We start from the raw sequence: 22,614 nt of genomic DNA on the forward strand, positions 1-22,614 counted from the left end.
AATGGGAGTATTTTGATTTTTTATTATTATAAAATGAGATGCACTCTGCCAACGTCCATTGTTTTGGCCGTAGGCGTAGCTGCACGCCTGGTAGGATCGGTCCTGATTACGATTTTGATTAAAAATAATAGAAAAAACTTCTTATCTAAAAATATTCGACATTATTGACATTAGTATCAAGTTTATAACAATGTAGATACGTATGTACGTGAGACATACGACATTTAAACGTTCAAGGTCGTATATTTGATATAAAAACACTTCCTAATGACATATATACGAGAAAGATACATTTTCATAAAATAGCGAATTCAGCTGAGTTGAATTTTATACTCGTATTAAATATACATACATTCCTACAAACATTTTATCAAACTAACCTTGATTTTCGAATTCCTGACAACGTATCAAATTATTAGAGAAAAATAATTATGTGGAAAGAAATTGAAAAATATGTAAAAATGATATAGAAAATTATATTAAACCCAGAAATGGAAAGATACTAAAATGACAACAAATGTCAACAAAACAAATGGATTTGTATTAAGGCGATATAAAAGAACGAAAAAAATTCTACATTGCAACTAGATTACCCACGATGATTTACGAATTCAAGTTTATATTTCTGGCTAAACGTTAACGTAAAAAATCATTTTGTCTCCTGATACCATATTAGATCAATTTGTATAAATTCTAACCTAATTTTTTATCATTCATACATTCGTAAGTTTGTATTGACATAATTTGGGTCGATACATAGAATTTTTATCTTATCTTTTTTTTTTGTAGACAATTTATTTTTATCATTTAAACTTTTGTAAATATACCGAACAGCTGATTTAATGAATTTAGTAATTTCCTCAGTCTTACGTGTATTGATCTCATCAGATTCAAATGATAAAACTTCCAGGATTTCTTTATCCAAAGTTCCAAACTAATGCAATCCAAATTTACTTAATATAAAGGACATGAAGTAATTTGTTAGTGTCTCCTCGTGTCTCGTTATTATTTCATTTTATATTATGTTTTATATAAAGTTTGTATTTTTGATATATCTTTGAATAAAACTGCTGCTTTAATTTAATAAATAAACATTGTAAAGTAATTTAGAAATCTTCAATTTCAATGTATTGTTTGTTCTATATCTAATTAAATCATATTTATTTTTGTGCTGTTGATTCAAAAAACATCGGCAACAATGTTTTTACGACCAATTATAGGTCTCCCAGCCTTAATTTCAGTGGTTATGGTGTAGTACAAAGTGAGAAAAAGAACTTAGCATCGACCCATGGGTAATAGAACTATATAATGAAAATTTCCATTGAAATAGAGATGTTATCGATTTTTTGGAAGCCATATTTCTATACACGTTTTTTTTATAGTAAATGTACTAATTTATTTTTCATAATAATAATTAGTAAGAATATTATAATTTTAAAATGTGATATATGTGAACAATTACGAGATAAAAACATCAAATTAATTGAATAAAATTAGACAGGTATTGGTGAGTGTTTTTATTTTTAAATACAGATTCAAATCTCTTTAAAAATTTTATTATTTTCCACCCACTTATCTATTTGTCATATGTACATATAAAATTGGCAAATGTACATCGTAACCATTTGAACACGAGAATAATTTCTTATACGTTAATATTTATTATATGTATATACATAAATCAATTAATAGATGTGTATTATTTAAAGAGTTACCTTTTCGTCTGCCGAAAGGTCCCAAAAAGGCATTATTTTTCCCAACTATATTATCATCAATATATTTTATTAACTTGGCCACATCCTCATTCTTTTTAGGTACACCAACACTTTTTTGTTTTTGAAATCGAAACGGATAATCTTCGGGAAATGCATACAAACGTCTATTTCCATAAGATTTTCTAATTGTTGTAGTGGTCGATGTCATTTTTTCATTTTATATGGCACTAATGAATCTTTATGACAAATTTTCAATTTTAAACACTACGCGACCGGGCTTTTTACAACTTCTATTTCCCCGCCGCACTCTATTTCGCGAGACTTAGTGACTATCTAACTAATTTTTGCTGTCCGATTCAGTATTTGTTTCATATGCTGACATTACCTCAGCAGGAACAAATCGATTCCTGCAACGGAGGTATCCGAACTTGCAAACGAGCTAAATAAGCGAATCTACTTTTATTACATATAGGCAACATACATTATTTATACTTACTACTGCTTAGATAACTTACTTTACATTCAACATCCGCACTATCTTTTAAAATAAGTTAGATGTAAATTTAATAATAGAAAGATATCTGTAACATTTACAGATTTCGTCTACTTTTATTCAATAGTTGGGCTTTTGCTTAACAGAGTGCAGCAGACAAAATAATCATTTAAAACATTACTTATAATTATCGCTAATATCTACATATATAAATATCAAATTTTTCAAAATTATAATTTAATTTACATGTTTCAACTAATTTCAATTATACAAAACTAAATAGAATAAAATTTCGATCTACCAATTCCGGAAATGTATGATAGTAATTTTGTCATTTTTATGTTGGTATAAAAATGTCAGTTTTAATGAAAAACTTTATCGAGAAATAATTATTTAAATCCCTTGAAAACAATTTTATTTAGCATCAAGAAATGTGTTAATTCTATTTTAAATTTATTAAAATTGTAAATATATTATTCTAAAAATCAATGATTAGACATTCAACGACTAGCCGAGTTGGCCGATGTTACACGACCTTCCCAATTTTCAACGATCGTTCACGTCTTGCTGTCGCTGTCAGTGCCCTTTACAAACAACAGCGAGTAAGTTACTTTTTCTAAAAAAATTGCAACAATCTTATCGGAGCACTCTCATTATTAATAAGTTTTTTTTATACTCGCAACAACTTAACTTCTTGGGGTAAGTGATTCGATATATTCATTTTAGTTATTAGATTTGTTCTAAACCGTTCTAGAAGATTTGTACCATGCATTTTTTACATTGCCCATTATGCGTCATGTCTATTCTCTGAAAATAATAGTTTCTGCTAATTTTTTTATTTGATCAAGAATTAGTTCCACAAGTGATTGTTTGAATTGCGTTTATCCACGAATTACGATAATTTTAAGTAGTTTTTCGAGATATTGTTTGGGTTTTTGTCAGATAAACATGTCAGCTTGTTCAAATAAATAGTTTATAATCGCTTCCTGATTCTCTTAGATAAATTATACATTAACCTAATCGAAATTACTGAACGTTGATTTGATAAAACTCTTTATTAAAGTTTTATGTAGTTTTATACAGTTTGAAATTTGTGGTTAAAATGTCGTAGACGTCACCTACAACAAAAGTGGGCAATTCGAGAAACAAAGTGTTTTTCCTCTAACTTCAGGTCATAAATTGCTTGGCATTGTAAGGACCTTGACTAGATAGGTGTACGTCTGTAGTGTTGATTTTAAACTTACGGTCAATCCACGGTCGGTGACCCTGGGATGTATGCCTTTGTTCATCAGCCGAATCGTACCCGTCTCACCTGTAGACATTCCCGGAATGTACAAAAATGTTTGAAACGTATCGATTTGCGTCTATAAAAAACTTTTTATAACAAAGACAACACAGATATATCAACTTTATTTGTAATTACTATAATATGGTGGCTATATGAATTTAACTTTTTGAGTTATTCTACTTAGTATTGATGTTCCAAAATATATCAAAATTACAGCAAGTGATCAAACTTAGTATTTTATCAAAAATCTCATACAGATTTTCATAATTTAGCAATTAATAATTAGAATTGTTTCCAAATTTTAATTGCGTTGTTGATTGTATTGAATGACGAAATTTGCTGATACCAAATATGCAATTTACTTAATGTAAATGGAAGAGGAGATATATGTTTCAAAGCAGAAGGATACTAGACACAACAGTATCTCTAATATATATTGTCCTGTCTCTGGAATCAAATTAAATATAGATCAATATAGATTCAAAAGAATACGATCAAAAAACTAACTTAATGAGCTAATTTTTGCTGATCTGAAAGTACCCCATTTTCTGAAATTAAATTGAAAGGGTTACTGTTTAAAACTTAGGTTATGGATCGTCTAATTGGATATTTTTATGACAAATAGTCCGTGAAATGATGAGTCTATGTATGAAATTTCGAATTGCGGAGATAAATAGGTTTTGAGAAATTAATTATTGAAAATGAGTGTTTTCCTACTTTATGTAAAACCGCTAAAAACGCCATTTTGTAGTGTCATGCATGGCGTTTCCAACGTTGCCAATAATCATTTAGTTTAGCAGTTAGTCGTATGAATAAATTACATAAGTAAGATACAATATGATAGAAACAGCTGGTAGTTTGACTCAAAAGGTTAATTTTTTAAATTACATTTTCACCTTGAAATCGTAGTGCAAATATTTTTGTTATTCACACTATTTTCTGAAGGTGGTTACAGATCTCAAAGGAGAAGCAATTATATTCAGTTGTGAAGGAAATAACCTTCTAGTTTACGTAACAAATGATTAATAATACAATTAGTATTTACTGTTACATACCAAAGTTTTTATTGAATTTTACTTTTATCAATATATCTATATATTTGTTATTAAATTTTATTATTAGCTATCAAATTGCAGTGCATTTTATGGACCAATATAATAATTCAATAGTACTTGAATAGGTTTTTTTAAGTGCATACTCTTTTTACGATACCCTTTGAATTTTTCTTGGGTTTCATTGACATATAACGAGACTTTTTGACTCTCTCAAATTATCCTGTATAAAAGTCTCAGTAGATTTAATTTACGTAGATACAAAAACTTCAGTAACTATATCCGCACTTGGAAACCGTGGAAAAGTCTTTGGATAATAAACTACTGTTATTGACCCCTAACATTATTTCTTCGGAGCCTTCCAATTTATAAAATAGAGTTTCCTTAATCCCAATAAGACTGACAACGCACCAGAATAATCCGTGCAACTGATGTCTGAAGCATTAGAAACATTAGAAATATTCTGATGAATGGAAAAGACACTTTTTCAAAGAAAGGAGTGTTTGCAAACGGACTCTGTGTTCATGAGTCACATCTACCTGTCTAGTAGGTCTTGTAGATACTGCTCTGAGTGAGATTATACTGGACAGCTCCGAAAAGCATCTTTCTTATATTCTTCAAGCTGTAGTAGTAATTTCTGGTCAACTTTGAGTCGCCAATAAATCGAATTGTTTTCTTTATTATTGTGTCGACCATAATCAGATTAGAAGCTGTTCCGAAGCATAAAGCTTTTTGGTATTAAAATTTTTGTGTTTAGATAATTCGACTAAGTGATTTTGGTAAGGTATTAGTCCCAAACGAATTTACGGTATAGAATAAATGATACTTTCCATACAGTTTTTGATATAATTTTGTCGTTTTGTATATGTTTTTTTTTATTTAACCAAAAAGAAGAAAATAGAAGCTTTATTTTGATAATTTACTATAAAAATAAAATAGAAAAATAATAAAACTTTGTTGCAGCATAGAGAACTGGATATAGGGGAAATATAGAGTGTGCAGAGAAAAGGAGTAATTCAACTGAGAGCAAGTTTATCCACCACAACGGAGAGCCCCAGGCAGACGGGGCCACAAGCTCGTGTTTCGGTGAAGGACAACGCTCCTTCCACCAAGCGACGCTGGGTCCCACCTTCTACACTGAGACATCAAGATGCCCTTACGCCAGAATCACGTAATGACCTGGTGTTCCGCAAAGTCCGCGGCATTCTCAATAAACTCACACCAGAGAAGTTTAAGAAGCTGAGCGATGATTTGTTGCGTATAGAACTACAATCGAATGTCATCTTGAGGGGTGTCATCTTTCTCATATTCGAGAAGGCCCTCGACGAACCGAAATACTCGTCTATGTATGCGCAGTTGTGCAAACGACTGTCAGAAGAGGCACCTAATTTCGAATCCCCCAATCAACCCACCACCTTCAGAGTTCTCTTACTTAATAAGTGTAAACTTGAATTCGAAAACCGAGCGGCAGCCCTCGAAAACAATGGCGCTTCGTACGGAGCCGGTTTTGGCGGGGCGAATTCCGAAGAGGAGGAAGAGAGAAGGCAGATCGCCAAAAGGAAAATGCTCGGCAACATCAAATTCATCGGCGAATTGGGAAAATTGGAAATACTATCGGAAAATATATTACACCTTTGCATCAAAGAGTTATTGGTTAGACGTGGCGACGATTTTTCCGAGGACCTCGAATGCCTCTGTCAAATTTTGCGGACCTGCGGCCGCATCTTGGACACCAACAAGGGTTTGTATTATTCAAATTGTCATTATAATTGATTTATATCTATCTAAGCATCGTTTCTAACTACATAGTTTCCTTGTTTGGTGCTTCATTTTTTTTTCGCTTCCTTCTGCTTGCTATTTTATATTCTTCTTTTGGTGAAACATTTAAATCTAAGTGTCCATCCTCTTTGCCCACATCCAATAGCAGGAATCTCTCCCCTGCTCCTGAAATGTTTTCCGGAGTTGCTTCAAGGTATTTGAACACATTTTTTTTGTTTCTATTTTCTAGTTCTATTTAGGATCGTATGACAGATATCTGTGGTCCTTTTTCTTTAATGACTCTCTCAAATGTTATCCCTAATGATGTTATCTGTTAAAAAAGTTGAAAGTGGTATGGTTTAGGGCTCCTCTTCAATCTTTCAAATTATTCTGAAATTCTTTTCTTAATGTCTGTTGGTTCTCTATATACAAAGCTTCTATAAGTTAATTATTGATCCCCTCGTCTGATTGAGGTTCTAATATAACATTTTTATGCCCCTTTATACCAATAGGTAAAAACCTCATGAACCAATACTTTGAAAGAATGAAAATGTTGGCCGAAAGTCAAGATTTACAACCGAGAATCAGATTCATGTTGAAAGACGTGATCGATTTAAGAGACAATGGATGGGTGCCACGAAAGGCAGTCATTGTTGAAGGTCCTATGCCTATAAATCACATTAAACCAGCGGAGGACGATCGTCCTGTCGGTTTTAGAAGAGACCGTAACCACGATAGAGACCAAGATAGACCAAATATACCAGATTTATTCCGTCATCCGATGAAGACCAGGTCTGGTCTCGATGACATGCTTATGGGTAAGTTGAAAACGATTTTTAAAACTTTTTTGATTCATTTTGATTTTTTTTTTATCAAATTAGGAACGGAAATCGAAATAGTGCCAAGGTTTTTATATTATGCAGTTTTCGATATTAGTTTAATACCATTTTGGTTATAAGTTATTTTAAGGAACTGTCATTAATTTTAGATAATATACTGTCTTAATTTTTTTATTTTATATATATACTACAATAATTTGAGATATTAATTAGAAAAATAATGTAAAGTGTCCCCTAAATTGATGCCAGATTTAGAATTTACTGTTATTTTTGTAGTAGAGGACAGTTTGATAAGTATTTCAAAGAAATATTAATCCACTTTGTGGATTCGAACTTGATACAATTGAAATACACTCAAATATCTGTTTGGTTCATTTGAACTATTGCTAATACTAATAATTTAACTAGACTGAATGATTTGGAGACATTAAGGATAATGCTTGTCCAAAAACAAGCCTTTCAAACAAATATTAATCCACTTTGTTATTTGACATTTTTTCTTCGATTTCTGTCTTTTCCAAATATTATTAAAGCAGTGATTTTTTGTTTTTTAACCATTTTATATGCCTCAAATTCATTTTACTGAATCACTAGCAATTTTGATGAATCATTAGGTGGATTAAAATTTGATACAATTGAAATACCCTGAAATATCTGTTTGGTTCATTTGAACTACTGCCAATACTAATAATTTAACTAGATTGAATGATTTGGAGATATCAAGGATAATGTTTGTCCAAAAACAAGCCTTTCGAAGAAATATTAATCCACTTTGTAATTCGACATTTTTTCTTCGATTTCTGTCTTTTCCAAATATTATTAAAGCAGTGATTTTTGATTCTTTAATCATTTTGTATGCCTCAATCTCATTTTACTGAATCACTAGCAATTTTGATGAATCATTAGGTGGATTAAAACTTGATACAATTGAAATATCCTGAAATATCTGATTGGTTCATTTGAACTACTGCCAATACTAATAGATTGAATGATTTGGAGACATCGAGGATAATGTTTGTCCAAAAACAAGCCTTTCGAAGAAATATTAATCCACTTTGTAATTCGACATTTTTTCTTCGATTTCTGTCTTTTCCAAATATTATTAAAGCAGTGATTTTTGATTCTTTAATCATTTTGTATGCCTCAATCTCATTTTACTGAATCACTAGCAATTTTGATGAATCATTAGGTGGATTAAAACTTGATACAATTGAAATATCCTGAAATATCTGATTGGTTCATTTGAACTACTGCCAATACTAATAGATTGAATGATTTGGAGACATCGAGGATAATGTTTGTCCAAAAACAAGCCTTTCGAAGAAATATTAATCCACTTTGTAATTCGACATTTTTTCTTCGATTTCTGTCTTTTCCAAATATTATTAAAGCAGTGATTTTTGATTCTTTAATCATTTTGTATGCCTCAATCTCATTTTACTGAATCACAAGCAATTTTTATGAATCATTAGGTGGATTAAAACTTGATACAAGTGAAATACCCTGAAATATCTGTTTGGTTCATTTGAACTACTGCCAATACTAATAATTTAACTAGACTGAATGATTTGGAGACATTGAGGATAATGCTTGTCCAAAGACAACCCTTTCAAATGGTGAAGTAGTATGAGACATTGTTCTATGTTTTGGATAAGAATTTCAAGAACCTCCTCATAGTGTATACCCACAAAAAAAAACAGTTTCTATGGTTATAAAATTAAATCTAAAACTACAATTGAAACCTAACATTTTTGCAAAAAAATAGAAATGGTGGAATTAATTATATTAAACAGCAAGAAATTGATGCAGTTTTTTATTATTTAAACAAAATGATGTATTTATTATGTTTGGGGCTAAAAAAAATCCGCATGTGATTTTTGAAAGAGAAACCGCAACGGATTTAGTACCATACTTTTCGAAATTGAAGCTGATCAAGTTACTGTCATAACAACAGTTTATTCTAATGAAAATTGATGTGGTCAAAATTTATTTTCAACAAAATGGTCTACGATTACTACATGAGGTATTCCCTGGTTGCTAATTTTCTAGTTTCGGTAACCGGATCTGGTAGATCTTGTGATTTAACACTATTTTTGTGGGATTATTAATTAAATATTGTTGAAGTGAATTTAATTTCCTATAAAATTCACTCTTTCGAAAGTGATTCAAAGTTAAAGGGACATCCGGAATCAATAATCTATGATGTGGGTCCCCATTAGGATCGTGTACCATAAATCTTGATGAATGCAATAAACCTGGGAAATCATTATGTCAAAACGATTCGTTATATTTTAATATTTGATTACATACAGGTATTAATTTGACACCATCTGCCCCGTCTCTAATACCCACTGCCCCACCATTCGGGGCCCACAACGGATTCGGCAGTCAGAGGGACGGAAGTTATAGAGGACACAATAACCAACGCAGCGGCGCCTACAATTACAACAACCAAAGGGGGCAGTACAAGCACAACCAGAACAATTCTCAATTCAACCGTAAGGTTATATCGTGATATAAATTTACGAGTTGGTAATATTTTTTTTTTTTTTTGTTTAGAGTCTAACAAGGAATTAGCACCGCGTTTTAAGAAGAGTAATTTGATAGTTGGAAAGGACGAAATGGCGGATGTTGAATTGAGACCTAATTCGATGTTGATAACGAAAGCTTCTTCATTGAAAAACAACAATATGATGAATAATAACAAAAGTTTAGAACCCACTTTCGCCCAACCGACGACTAAGCAACCCCCGTCGACTTTACTCAAAGATCCATTACCAATAAAACAATTGCCTGCGGAGAAACCGAAGCAGTCCAAAAAAGACAAAGTAAAAAATTCACAAAAAAAACTATAAAATTTATTTTTTGATTATTTATTGTTTTTAAGGGTCCAAATAAGGAGGAGGTGTTGAAGAAGTTCAATACTTTGATAGAGGAATTCTGGAAGGGCGAAGTAGATCTCAAACAAGCTATTAATTCTTATAAAGAACACAAAGTTCCCGATAAATTTGCCAAAGAAATGGTCTTGAGTGGATTATCGACTGCTTTAGAAAAATCCGGTAACTAAATATATTTTTATGTTGCTAAATCGACTTGATTTCAGGTCTCTTTTGTTATAAAATTATTTTTTTTTTAATAATTTTTGAAAAACAGATAAAAATTTGACTTTTGTCATAGGTTATCGAAATAGAAATCATTGTTTAGGTCTTTTTTATCATTTATAACTTTTTATCTTCAATTTGTATGTTTTATTCAATATTTCGTGGTTCTTTAAAGCAGTTTTATTTATTTTTATCCCATCGATGATCTTTTAGTCTATTTTCTAAATACTGAGATGTCTGTCAGTGTAACGATCAGTATAAGACACTTGATATATAAATTATTGTTTTGTTTTAGATTTTATTTATGAGAAATTGAAGAAATTTACTAAATTGAATCGAAACTTGACGTTGTATGTCAAAATCAAAATAAAATCAAAGTTTGAACAAGAAAAATTAATTTTTTTTTGATAAATCGTGGTTCTTTAAAGCAGTTTTATTTATTTTTATCCCATCGATGATCTTTTAGTCTATTTTCTAAATACTGAGATGTCTGTCAGTGTAACGATCAGTATAAGACACTTGATATATAAATTATTGTTTTGTTTTAGATTTTATTTATGAGAAATTGAAGAAATTTACTAAATTGAATCGAAACTTGACGTTGTATGTCAAAATCAAAATAAAATCAAAGTTTGAACAAGAAAAATTAATTTTTTTTTGATAAATCGTGGTTCTTTAAAGCAGTTTTATTTATTTTTATCCCATCGATGATCTTTTAGTCTATTTTCTATATACTGAGATGTCTGTCCTATATCAATAGCGTAAAAATTATTACAAGGCACATTATTTTAAATAATTTTTGAAAAACAGATAAAAATTTGACGTTTCGATTACTTTCGGTCTTACGAATATCAAAATAAAAATAAAATCGAAGTAGAAATAATTATTTGGGTCTTTTTTTTCTTGAATTTATGTTTTTTTTTATATTTAGTGGTTCTCTAAAGCGGTTTTATTTATTTTTATCCCATCGATGATCTTTTAGTCTATTTTCTATATACTGAGATGTCTGTCCTATATCAATAGCGTAAAAATTATTACAAGGCACATTATTTTAAATAATTTTTGAAAAACAGATAAAAATTTGACGTTTCGATTACTTTCGGTCTTACGAATATCAAAATAAAAATAAAATCGAAGTAGAAATAATTATTTGGGTCTTTTTTTTCTTGAATTTATGTTTTTTTTTATATTTAGTGGTTCTTTAAAGCGGTTTTATTTATTTTTATCCCATCGATGATCTTTTAGTCTATTTTCTATATACTGAGATGTCTGTCCTATATCAATAGCGTAAAAATTATTACAAGGTACATTATTTTAAATAATTTTTGAAAAACAGATAAAAATTTGACGTTTCGATTACTTTCGGTCTTACGAATATCAAAATAAAAATAAAATCGAAGTAGAAATAATTATTTGGGTCTTTTTTTTCTTGAATTTATGTTTTTTTTTTATATTTAGTGGTTCTTTAAAGCGGTTTTATTTATTTTTATCCCATCGATGATCTTTTAGTCTATTTTCTATATACTGAGATGTCTGTCCTATATCAATAGCGTAAAAATTATTACAAGGCACATTATTTTAAATAATTTTTGAAAAACAGATAAAAATTTGAGGTTTGGATTACTTTCGGTCTTACGAATATCAAAATAAAAATAAAATCGAAGTAGAAATAATTATTTGGGTCTTTTTTTTCTTGAATTTATGTTTTTTTTTATATTTAGTGGTTCTTTAAAGCAGTTTTATTTATTTTTATCCCATCGATGATCTTTTAGTCTATTTTCTATATACTGAGATGTCTGCCCTATGTAAATAACCTCACAATCATTATAGTATACTTGATATATAATATTGCTTGTTTTGTTTTTTGTTGTTTTAGATTTTTTTATATGAGAAATTAAAGAAATTTACTAAATTAATGTTTTTTTTTTTTTCATTTATAGATGTCGAACAAGAAAAACTAATCAGATTCCTGAGTAATTTGAAAGAAGATAATTTGATAAGTGGCAATACTGTACAAGACGCATTCAAATCGTTGTGTAACGTTTTGGATGAACGAGAAAATGAGATAACGAAAGTAACGAATTCAGCTTCGGTTTTATTCGCTACTGCAATTTGCGAACATTTGGTACCGCTGTCGGATGTGGCGAATTTGACTGAAAACGGCGCTCACCATCCGCTATTCTTGTTGGTATTGCAGAATATACACAAGAAGAGAGGTAAAAGCGAATTGTCGGAGATGTTTAACAAGAGCAAGGTATTTATTTATTCAATTACGATGCACACCGGTCTTTTATACACTATACACTTGACTAATTTATTTAAATTCTTCGATTACTTTGCTGATTCGTTCTGTTCACTACGACTATTTATTATAAACTGACCTAAACTGCGCTACAAATCTCCTTATATATGACTAAATAATATCTCAAAAGTCTAAAAAAAAATGAAACAAATTAATAAATAGATCTTCTTAGAAATAATGTAAATAAACCGCTTGCTATAAAAAAATTTGAGATGAAACGAATTCCGCAATGTATAAGAAAAATATGTGCATTCGCCGAAATTTAAAGATTAATAATAGCCAAGCAGGGTCGGTTTAAGGATCCATTTCACGAACTTGTTTTTAACATTATTATTTGTACTGTTAGGTTCCCCGTTGGTCTTCACTTCTTGTTGTTGTGTGATTAATGCTTCCTTATCTTCTGTATTAATCTTTCTTCTTCTATTCTGCTAAACCGTATTAGTTGTGTTCAATTTTGTATTTGAATTCAAATTTTCTGTTTAAATGTTATTCCTTATTTCATTGTATCTTGTTTTATCTACTATTTTTCTCAAAAATCTTTTTTTGTACTTTGAATTTTGTTTTTTTTTTGTACTTTTTCTCTAGATGTGACTAAATTGTCTTTGTTGTCATTAATTATGGCTTTGAATTCAAATTTACTGTTTAAATGTTATTCCTTATTTCATCATATCTTGTTTTATCTCCTATTTTTCTCAAAAATCTTTTTTTGTACTTTGAATTTTGGTTTTTTTGTACTTTTTTTCTATATGTGACTAAATTGTCTTTGTCGTCATTAATTTTGGCTTTGAATTCAAATTTACTGTTTAAATGTTATTCCTTATTTCATCGTATCTTGTTTTATCTACTATTTTTCTCAAAAATCTTTTTTTGTACTTTGAATTTTGGTTTTTTTTTTGTACTTTTTCTCTAGATGTGACTAAATTGTCTTTGTTGTCATTAATTTTGGCTTTGAATGGGGTTTAAATCCAAATTTTCTGCATAAATGTTATTCCTAATTTCATCGTATCTTGTTTTATCTACTATTTTTCTCAAAAATCTTTTTTTGTACTTTGAATTTTGTTTTTTTTTGTACTTTTTTTCTATATGTGACTAAATTGTCTTTGTTGTCATTAATTATGGCTTTGAATTCAAATTTACTGTTTAAATGTTATTCCTTATTTCATCGTATCTTGTTTTATCTACTATTTTTCTCAAAAATCTTTTTTTGTACTTTGAATTTTGGTTTTTTTTTGTACTTTTTCTCTAGATGTGACTAAATTGTCTTTGTTGTCATTAATTTTGGCTTTGAATGGGGTTTAAATCCAAATTTTCTGCATAAATGTTATTCCTAATTTCATCGTATCTTGTTTTATCTACTATTTTTCTCAAAAATCTTTTTTTGTACTTTGAATTTTGTTTTTTTTGTACTTTTTTTCTATATGTGACTAAATTGTCTTTGTCGTCATTAATTTTGGCTTTGAATTCAAATTTACTGTTTAAATGTTATTCCTTATTTCATCGTATCTTGTTTTATCTACTATTTTTCTCAAAAATCTTTTTTTGTACTTTGAATTTTGTTTTTTTTTTGTACTTTTTCTCTAGATGTGACTAAATTGTCTTTGTTGTCATTAATTTTGGCTTTGAATTCAAATTTTCTGTTTAAATGTTATTCCTAATATTTTTTGAATATTTTTATTTTCTTTTTTCAGATCAACTTGATGTCACAACTTCCTGATAACGACAAAACGAAAGAACGTCTTTCGGAAATATTAGAAGAAAGAGATCTGACGTTCTTGTATCCGCTTTTGCGTATCCAAGCTGATCTGGCACGTCAACTACAAGCGGATCCGAATCCGCAAGCTTTCTATAAATGGATCAAAGAAAATTTGGAACCATCGAATTTTAACGATCCCGGTTTCATTAACGCTCTCATGACCGTATTATTAAAATATATTACTCAGGTGAGATAAAAAAAAACATTAAAATATAATTTAACCATGCTCTCCGGATACGTTTCTTATACAGCTTAATTCATATTCTAATATTGGTACTTGTGGTGTTAAAAAATTATTTTTTATAGGAATCTTCTGCTTGCGGTGATGAAAAAGCTATTATAGAAAAAGAAAGTGGCCTTCTAAAACGATACCAACCTATTCTGACGGCTTTTTTACGGGACAAATCCAGTTTGCAATTGGTAGCGCTCTATTCACTACAGATGCATTTCCATTCCCTGGGATTCCCCCGTGGACAGTTGTTAAGATGGTTCAACGCTCTATACGATATGGAGATCGTTGACGAAGAGGCGTTTTTAAATTGGAAAGAAGATGTAACAGATGCGTATCCGGGCAAGGGTAATGCTCTATTTCAGGTTAGTCATTCTCTTCTTTCCTATTACTTTAAGGATTTGAATTAATTATTAACAGAAATTCAACAAGTTATATGTATTGAATGTTGAACAATATTCTGTAGCTGTGTAATATGTGAAGGCCATATAATAAGCGAAAGAAGAATAATCTAACCTCTTTATTTTTTTTTAGGTTAACCAATGGTTGACGTGGTTACAAGAAGCGGAATCTGAAGAAGAGGAAGGAGACGATTGAAGTAGGAATTAAAAATAAAAAATTAAGTGGCGTGATTCTCGCATAATAGTAGAAGTTAAAAAAATGATAATTTAAGTTATTAAAAAGAAGAATAAACAGTGTGGGGCAAATATCGTCTCAATTTCACTTTATTTTGTTATCTCGACAAAAAATTTCTCGTCTTTATTTACGGACTTTTAATTTTTTTCGTAATTTACTATGGTAATTTTGGGCATTGTTTTCTTTTTAAGAACAATTAAATAGTATAAATAATGTTTAAGTCAATTGTTGCTAGGAAATAGTAGTTTTTAAATTCGTTTTTTTTTTGTATATTAATTAAATTAGTGATTAAAATTATGTTTTGTATTCGACCGTAGGTTTCGTGTTAAAAGTTCAGTCAAAACCATTTGGGTTTTTAGTTTTAGAATATAATCTAAAAACAACGTTTGCATTTTAAAATTTACTTCATTTTATTATGAATCAGAACGGATTTAATTTGAAGGGGTAAAAAATATTACTTAAAAAATAGATTTTTGAACAAATACTTCCATAAATAATGAATAATTCAAATTTGTAACTTAGTGATTATTGGGGAATCATTCTACTCTAAGTATTTTTATGGAATCGTATAAACTCAATACAATTAAACTACCTTGAAGTATCTTTTTGATTCATTTGAACTACCATTCACGATAATAACAACCAACAACGACAATTTTTTGTAAAGATGGATATTTTTTCACTTTTTTAGAGATTTTTAAATATTCCACTTGGATGATTTTTCAAGACAAAAAATTTTGATCCATTTTGTTATTGCACTTTTTTTGATTTCTGTTTTGAAAAAACACAAACAATTACTAGCAATTTTGATGAATCAAAAGGTGGATTCAAACTTGATACAATTGAAATACCCTGAAATATCTGTTTGGTTCATTTGAACTACTGCCAATACTAATCACTAATAATTTTAATGAATCATACTGCGGATTCAAACTTAATACGATTAAACTACTCTGAAGTTTTCAATTTTAACATTTTTTCTACGTTTTCGAGACATTGAGATAGTTTTTTAATTATTTTGTATATCTCAAATTCATTTACTTGGATTTCTATAAGAATTTTAATGAACTGATAGTTTTACATATAAATATCCTTTTGGTACATTTGAACTACTGCCTATACTAATAACAAATAGCAATTACAGTTTTATATAAAGTTTCGAAGGATTTCATGCCAATATTTTATTGTCAAACGTGTTTCGATTGAACTAAAAAAAATCTTCATTTTTTGAATAGTTAATATAAAAATAATTGCAATTAAAAATGAGGAACGATTTTGAAAAAACTATTTCATAAATTGCATTATAGAATGAAATTTTCAAAAATTGAAGAGCCCAATAGTACCAGACCCATTAAACAAAAAAGGCGGTTGAAATTTTTTGTGAGACCCTTAGGTTCAATTGTTTAGTTAATAATTTTTGTGTGCGCGAACGATTTATGTCTAACGAACTCTTAGTGGAATTTTTTTATTGTAAAATTTAAAAAAAATAAGTTGATCTTAATTAATAATGTTTCCTATTTGTGACAGATATTTTATTTTCATTGAATAGTTAAAGATGTAGATCTGTAAGTCGGCGATAGTGTCGTCTCATCTCGGTATTTCGAGTTTTTGTTTTTTCATTTTTTTTTCTGTAAATGGGTATTTAATTTATGAATCAGCCGTTATACACATTTTATATGATATAAACAAAGTAAAAACATATTTTTGTATAAACAAATAATTTCTTGGTGAAAGATTAGCACATAAAACTACTTATCGTGCTCTAACCATAATTTTTCTTTTATAGAGCTTCTCTATTGCTTATCGAATAAGAAAATAAAGAAACAGAGGGGAGAAGTGAGGAGATCAAGGTATAAATGAGAAAGATAAAGAATTTGCAATAAAAGGAATTATGTATTGAAACTGCTGTTGTATACAGAAGGAAGTAGGTCACGAAAATGCTATTTCCTTTTATTATTGACCCTCTAACTCTTTTAGTTGTACTTTAACCACCATTTTTTTCAATATAGTTTCTCCTTCTCTTTGTTTTCTTATTCGATAAGCAAAAGAGAAGCTGGATCGATAAAAAATTAAACTCAAAACAAAATTAGAGAGCCTACAATGTTAGTAGGTTACGAAAAGGCTACTTCTTTTTATTGTAGATTTTTTTAGTTGTGTTCTAACCATGATTTTCCTTCGATAACAAGTTTTCTATCAGTAGTTTCCTCATTCTCCTATTGGATTGGGAAATTTAATATTTTTTGTGCAAATTGACATATTGTTATATTTTATAGGATTTTTTATTGATATTTTGTTTATATCGAATAAGTTGTAATATTTTTTTTTGTCAGATGAGACTTCACATTACAGCTCATCGCTCAGGTGAATGTATTGAAAAAATGAGCTTTTTTATTCTGTAATACTTTTATATACATATGAAAAAAAAAGATGTGTTCTGTTTGTTTATGTAACTCATGTTTAAGTAACGTATTTTCTCAAGTATTTTTTTTCTTTATAGTCAGTTTCCCGTACCCTTAGATTATTTAATAACGTGTCTAAAGAAAAAGAATTATACTGTGAAACTTTTGTGTTTAATAAATTAATCGATGGTATTTTGCTATCGATGTCGATTTTATTTTGTATTTCTTCCACCTGAACCCTCAAAAGTAACCTTCAATGCACTTTGCTCCTTAGTTCCTTCAACTGCATGCAAAATAAAGGGAAAATTCATTTGTACTATATAAATAACAACTTTACGGTAAGTAAAATAGAAAATTATATATAATTAAACCATGGACAGTGACCCAGTATATAAGAAAGAGATACTGTGATGAAGTATAAAGACATATGCCTTCTTTCCTGTCTTCCGAATGTCCTTCTAGGGCTTATTTATACTTTATTACTCCAAAAGTTGATTTATAATGCAATTGAAGTCGAAGAGTTGACGTTTGAAAAGAACGCGAGATCTATACCATAGACAAATTGTTAATAACATTTTGATTATATCCATATCTGTGAGTTTTGACTTAATGAGTTCACCATAGTTGCATTCTCATAAACTACAACGTTGCCACAACATTAACGAATGCCATTGAAAACAAAGATTTATACCATGATGCCATCTGAGCATCGATATGTCCAACATATAAAAACTGGATTTAATATGGAGAATATTTTATTAAAAAACATTTTTTAAATATATAATTCATTTAACCGGTTTCATTTGCCATAATCCATCATTTAAGTAATGGCAGTTGTCTACACCAATGCCTTTATTTATCTTGGCTCTAAAACAAAATTAATATAATAGTCAAAAAAACAGAGTAATTAATAGGCATAGAAATTGTTCGATTTGATTATTTAATATAAGAAAATAGTACGGAATTGAAGGTATACTGAAATCTAAAAAAATTTAGTTATTTGGAAGATTTACTTACATATCCTCAGTAGATAAGGTAGTTCTTCCAATTGCTAAGGCATGTTCTTTACCCTCAGCCATAATAGCCTAAAAATGGTATTCATACATTTTCAAAGTATTGGAATGAGGGACTAGCTGTTTATGAAACACCATACATAACTGATTTATTTGCTTTCTTCTAATTTACAATTGGTACAAGAAATAGGAACGTTGTGCTTCATTAAAATTAGGATAAAGCTTGATTTATATAATGCATTCCCCATTTGTTGATGAAAAGATCAAAATTTTTAAAATTTGAGCTTAAATTTTCAAGGAACATTTTTAAAGGATCATTTTGATTATAAGAAAATTGGTAATGTCCTAAATGTGGCTATAACTGATATACGAGGATTGAAAGTAGGAAAATGAGAGATTTAATAAGTGGATTCCTCCCAAAGGAATGTTTTTGTGTTCCACTTTCCAAAATGGTACTACAGCCAAGGAATTAAAGAAATTGTAATTATTAAATTTTTATTCCAAAAAATTGCCTCCATAAAACATTTTCCCGGTTATAATTTTTTCAAAAAACTGTTTTAGTTCCTTTTTAACCCAAAATGATATGTTTAGCAACACAGGTATCAATAGGGAATTTCATTCAGAGCCTTAAAACTTAAAACTCTGTTTTTTTCCTCGACTGTCTTTTAAATAAAGTTTTCTATAATTACTTCCTAAAATTTCCTAAATATTAATTTTTTTAATAACTTCTATTGATAAGCGTGCTTAAATAACACACATAAATTAAAAAAATGTATACATCGGTGGATTAGAATATGAGTTCAAGTATATAAACATAGTTACCACTATGGTATCTTTTGGTACATCAGTCATTTTAGCTCCAGGAGATGTTAAACCTGGACACATAATATTTGCTCCACTAAGAACAAATCTTATGGCACCTTTATCGACTTGCTGCATAGGTAAAAAGAAAGGATCTGAAATGATACTAAATTAGTTTAAAATTTGATAATAATTGCACAACTTACATTTATGTAGAAGTCTTAAAGTTGGCATCCATTGACTTTCTCTTTGGCGGAAAAATAATAAATCTCCATTTGAATTGACTACTATTTCTATATGGTCGTGGCTAGAATAAATTTCATGCTATGAGATAAGTATAAGAAGTTCAAAATGTTTATACTGACCATTTTATTATTTTAAGAGTATCTTTTTTCGGTAAAATAACGTCTATATAATTTTCCAAATAAGGGTAAGATTCAACCAGTTTAGATCGAATTGCTTTTTGAACAGACGATTTGAGTTGTAACACTCCAGAAATACTTTCTTTTTCATCGAATCTAAAAAAAAATTGTTTAATTGCTGTTACAAAAATTTACAACGCCACATACTTTTTGAACATTATTCTAAAAATATTTTACAAATTACTTTCGGAAAAAGGTTAGAAACAGTTAATAAAAACTTAAATTGTATGTCAATATTCTTCTTCGTGGATTAATCTTTTGATCTTTTACTAGCGGCTTCAACCCTTGTAATTAGAGATGATTTTTAGTAAATTTTACCTAGATTTGACAAATTTGAATTATAATTATTTTTTAAATTAGTGGTCCTTTTCATTATTACCATGTTAATACTATTTAATCAAATGCAGAAGTTTTTTTAAAGATTATGACATCCAGAAACTGCATAAAAGAGAAGATGAATAATTCGAAACCAACATAATTCATGTGTTTTGAGATTTGGTGCATAAAGAGGACAATAATATTTTTATTTACAAAAAAATATTGTAAACTCGTCCAAAATTTCAACATTAAAATTGTCTTGATTCAATTTTTCATTCTAATTAATGGGATTAATCGATGATGAGCTATCAGAAGTCAGAAAACTTTGTGAACATGTCGTCCCAGGTACAAAACTCGTGTCTTGTGTGCGGACAATGGTTCGGGCAGAAATAAAAAGAACAGACTATAAAAAACTTGTTGTGTGTATTCAATTTAGAGATGACTACCCGAAAACATTGTTGCTTTTAGAGCTAAAGAGCAAAACGTTGTCCGACAAGTTACTACTAAAACTTACCGATGTTTGCGAACAAGAAATAAAAAAGTATTTGGGGAAGCCCCAGGTGCTTAATACCATAAAATTTTTACGTAATTTCCTTGACGAAAATCCTCTCTCTTGTTGTTACGATGAAATAAGTAATATCCGGAAGTTATTCCAAGCCGACGAACTAAAATTAAAACAAAAAAGCTCAACTGTTGTTTTTAACCTCAAAAACGAAGAGTATTATTTAACTTGCAGAATTTTTGTTCCAGATAATTATTATTTATCAGCTGTAGAGTAAGTTTAGTAAAACTCTATTAAAGTATATTAAAAACTGATAAACTTTTGCTTTCAGTACTAATGAAATAATGATAAAATTACAAATATTTAGTTTATTTTGTATGATTTGCATGTTAGGGATTTTGATGATTATAATTAATTTTAGATTACAGCAAGTTAATACAAACTTCTCTCCAGCTTTGCAACGTTATATAATTTCTCAAGCTCAGGAAATTGCTAGAAAGTGTGTAGAGCCTCCTTTAAAGAAAAAACCTCGAGAACCAGAATTTAAACCTGTTCCATCTCTTCAAAAGTGTGTAGAATTTTTGGTTGATTGCATAAAAAGACTTCCAGGGGAACATTGCCAATTTTGTAACAAAATTTGTTTTCCTTCTGATCCAAAGGTTTGTATAAATCAAACTTATAAAAGTTTATACACAGTTTGATAACAAATTGTTTATGAATAAACTTGAAAAACTACATTTTTATACAAAAAACAACTAAGCTATTCCAGAACTATAAAAACTTGAGAAATTGTATGCAACTGTAATAAGTAATGATAAATTTTTTTTTTTTTTTAAAAACACCAATATTTAATTATGGCTAACACTTTGTGTGCCTACATATCACTTTATTGGGGTTGATTACCCCCCTTGTTCTTTTTTGTTGCTTCTGGTTTTGTTTGTCAGCTTTTTTCATTCTTTTCTGTTTTTTTCTGAAAAATTTGAGGCCATATGTACATAACCCAATCATATAAAACTTTGTACTTTTGAGTTTTCTTATGTATCTCTTCTTCTAGAGTTTGAACTCCTGAAAATATCCATCATTTGCTTTTTTTATCCTAATTTTGGAATTTTTGCTAGGGATCTAACTACTCTACCCCTTTTCAGCATTATTTTGTGTCAATGTCGTGGATCGGATGTTGGTACTCCAGAATATTCTTTAACTGTATTGTGGTACAGTAGTCACTTCTGATTTACTTATTTTGACGTTCGAGTTTTTGTTATCAATCTTCCACTGCATTCAAAGGATTCAATAAAACTCCAATTCCGTTCCTAAGTAGTCCTCTATCTAAATTCTAAAATTGTTTTTTATTATAGTGCTCAATAAAGTTCCAGTTATCTTTATTAATTTCTCTCTTATTTCAAATAAATATCATATTATAGCTTCGTATTTTCTGTTTATTTGGGGAACAGAACAAATAGAATAGAACAGATTCCTGTTTGGTTTTAATTTAAAGAATAAAATTCCTTTCTGCGGTTGTTGTAACCCCGTGGTTCTATTGATAATAATTCACTTTTCAGTTGCTTGAAAATGATGAAAATTCACCCAAGCATATTGAGAGAATATACTGCGGGCATTTGTTTCATCAAGAGTGCTTTTTCAATTACATGAAACAACCTCCGTTTGGTAACAAACATTGTGGAATATGCGGTAAAAAAATTTACCACTTCAAATGGTCCCTGTCAGATAAATTGGCCGAAGAGAGATGGGCACATGAACAAGCCAGAGAAAGGGAACTGCAAGAGGTAGTGGACTTTTTCGAGTAAACGAATTTTTCATTAGCAATAGGAAAAAGAAAAATATATATATTACCACTTTTATATTGACTATTTTAATTTATTTACACGTTTTTAATGGGGTTGTAACTATTTTATTGTCCCTTACAGTGTCATCACCATAAACATCTGGATTTTCAAAATTTTTGGATTTTTTTCATGCTTTTTCTATTTTTTTT

General features: G+C 29.3%; 4 protein-coding genes across 7 annotated transcripts in view; 2 read left to right on the top strand and 2 right to left on the bottom strand.

Annotated features, from left to right (window-relative positions):
- Positions 1–2,127, bottom strand: part of LOC130895375 (uncharacterized) — a 72,337-nt gene extending 70,210 nt beyond the window's left edge. For 3 of the 4 annotated variants that reach the window (XM_057802615.1, XM_057802614.1, XM_057802612.1), the window contains exon 1: positions 1,716–2,107. In XM_057802615.1, the coding sequence (XP_057658598.1) occupies positions 1,716–1,923 (208 nt within the window). In that variant the 5' untranslated portion in view covers positions 1,924–2,107. Of the gene's footprint in view, positions 1–1,715 lie in introns of all 4 variants that reach the window. The other variant, XM_057802613.1, reaches the window with a different exon arrangement.
- A 612-nt stretch (positions 2,128–2,739) lies between these two features.
- Positions 2,740–17,780, top strand: LOC130895376 (eukaryotic translation initiation factor 4 gamma 2). Its single transcript, XM_057802616.1, has 10 exons — positions 2,740–2,907; positions 5,512–6,289; positions 6,819–7,124; positions 9,458–9,643; positions 9,705–9,973; positions 10,033–10,204; positions 12,187–12,500; positions 14,237–14,488; positions 14,608–14,895; positions 15,065–17,780. Exons 2-10 carry the CDS (start codon positions 5,893–5,895, stop codon positions 15,125–15,127), a joined length of 2,247 nt encoding a protein of 748 aa, XP_057658599.1. The 5' UTR covers positions 2,740–2,907; positions 5,512–5,892; the 3' UTR covers positions 15,128–17,780.
- Positions 17,781–18,309: 529 nt separating this feature from the next.
- Positions 18,310–20,039, bottom strand: LOC130895377 (malignant T-cell-amplified sequence 1 homolog). Its single transcript, XM_057802618.1, has 6 exons — positions 19,949–20,039; positions 19,745–19,897; positions 19,586–19,686; positions 19,401–19,534; positions 18,583–18,650; positions 18,310–18,432 (listed from the first exon to the last, which is right to left on the bottom strand). Exons 1-6 carry the CDS (start codon positions 19,957–19,959, stop codon positions 18,351–18,353), a joined length of 549 nt encoding a protein of 182 aa, XP_057658601.1. The 5' UTR covers positions 19,960–20,039; the 3' UTR covers positions 18,310–18,350.
- A 215-nt stretch (positions 20,040–20,254) lies between these two features.
- Positions 20,255–22,518, top strand: LOC130896002 (uncharacterized). The gene is made up of 3 exons (XM_057803725.1): positions 20,255–20,894; positions 21,043–21,280; positions 22,181–22,518. Exons 1-3 carry the CDS (start codon positions 20,404–20,406, stop codon positions 22,424–22,426), a joined length of 975 nt encoding a protein of 324 aa, XP_057659708.1. The 5' UTR covers positions 20,255–20,403; the 3' UTR covers positions 22,427–22,518.
- The last annotated feature ends 96 nt before the right edge of the window (positions 22,519–22,614 follow it).

The sequence above is a fragment of the Diorhabda carinulata genome, chromosome 6 (assembly GCF_026250575.1).
Source record: "Diorhabda carinulata isolate Delta chromosome 6, icDioCari1.1, whole genome shotgun sequence".
NCBI lineage: Eukaryota > Metazoa > Arthropoda > Insecta > Coleoptera > Chrysomelidae > Diorhabda > Diorhabda carinulata.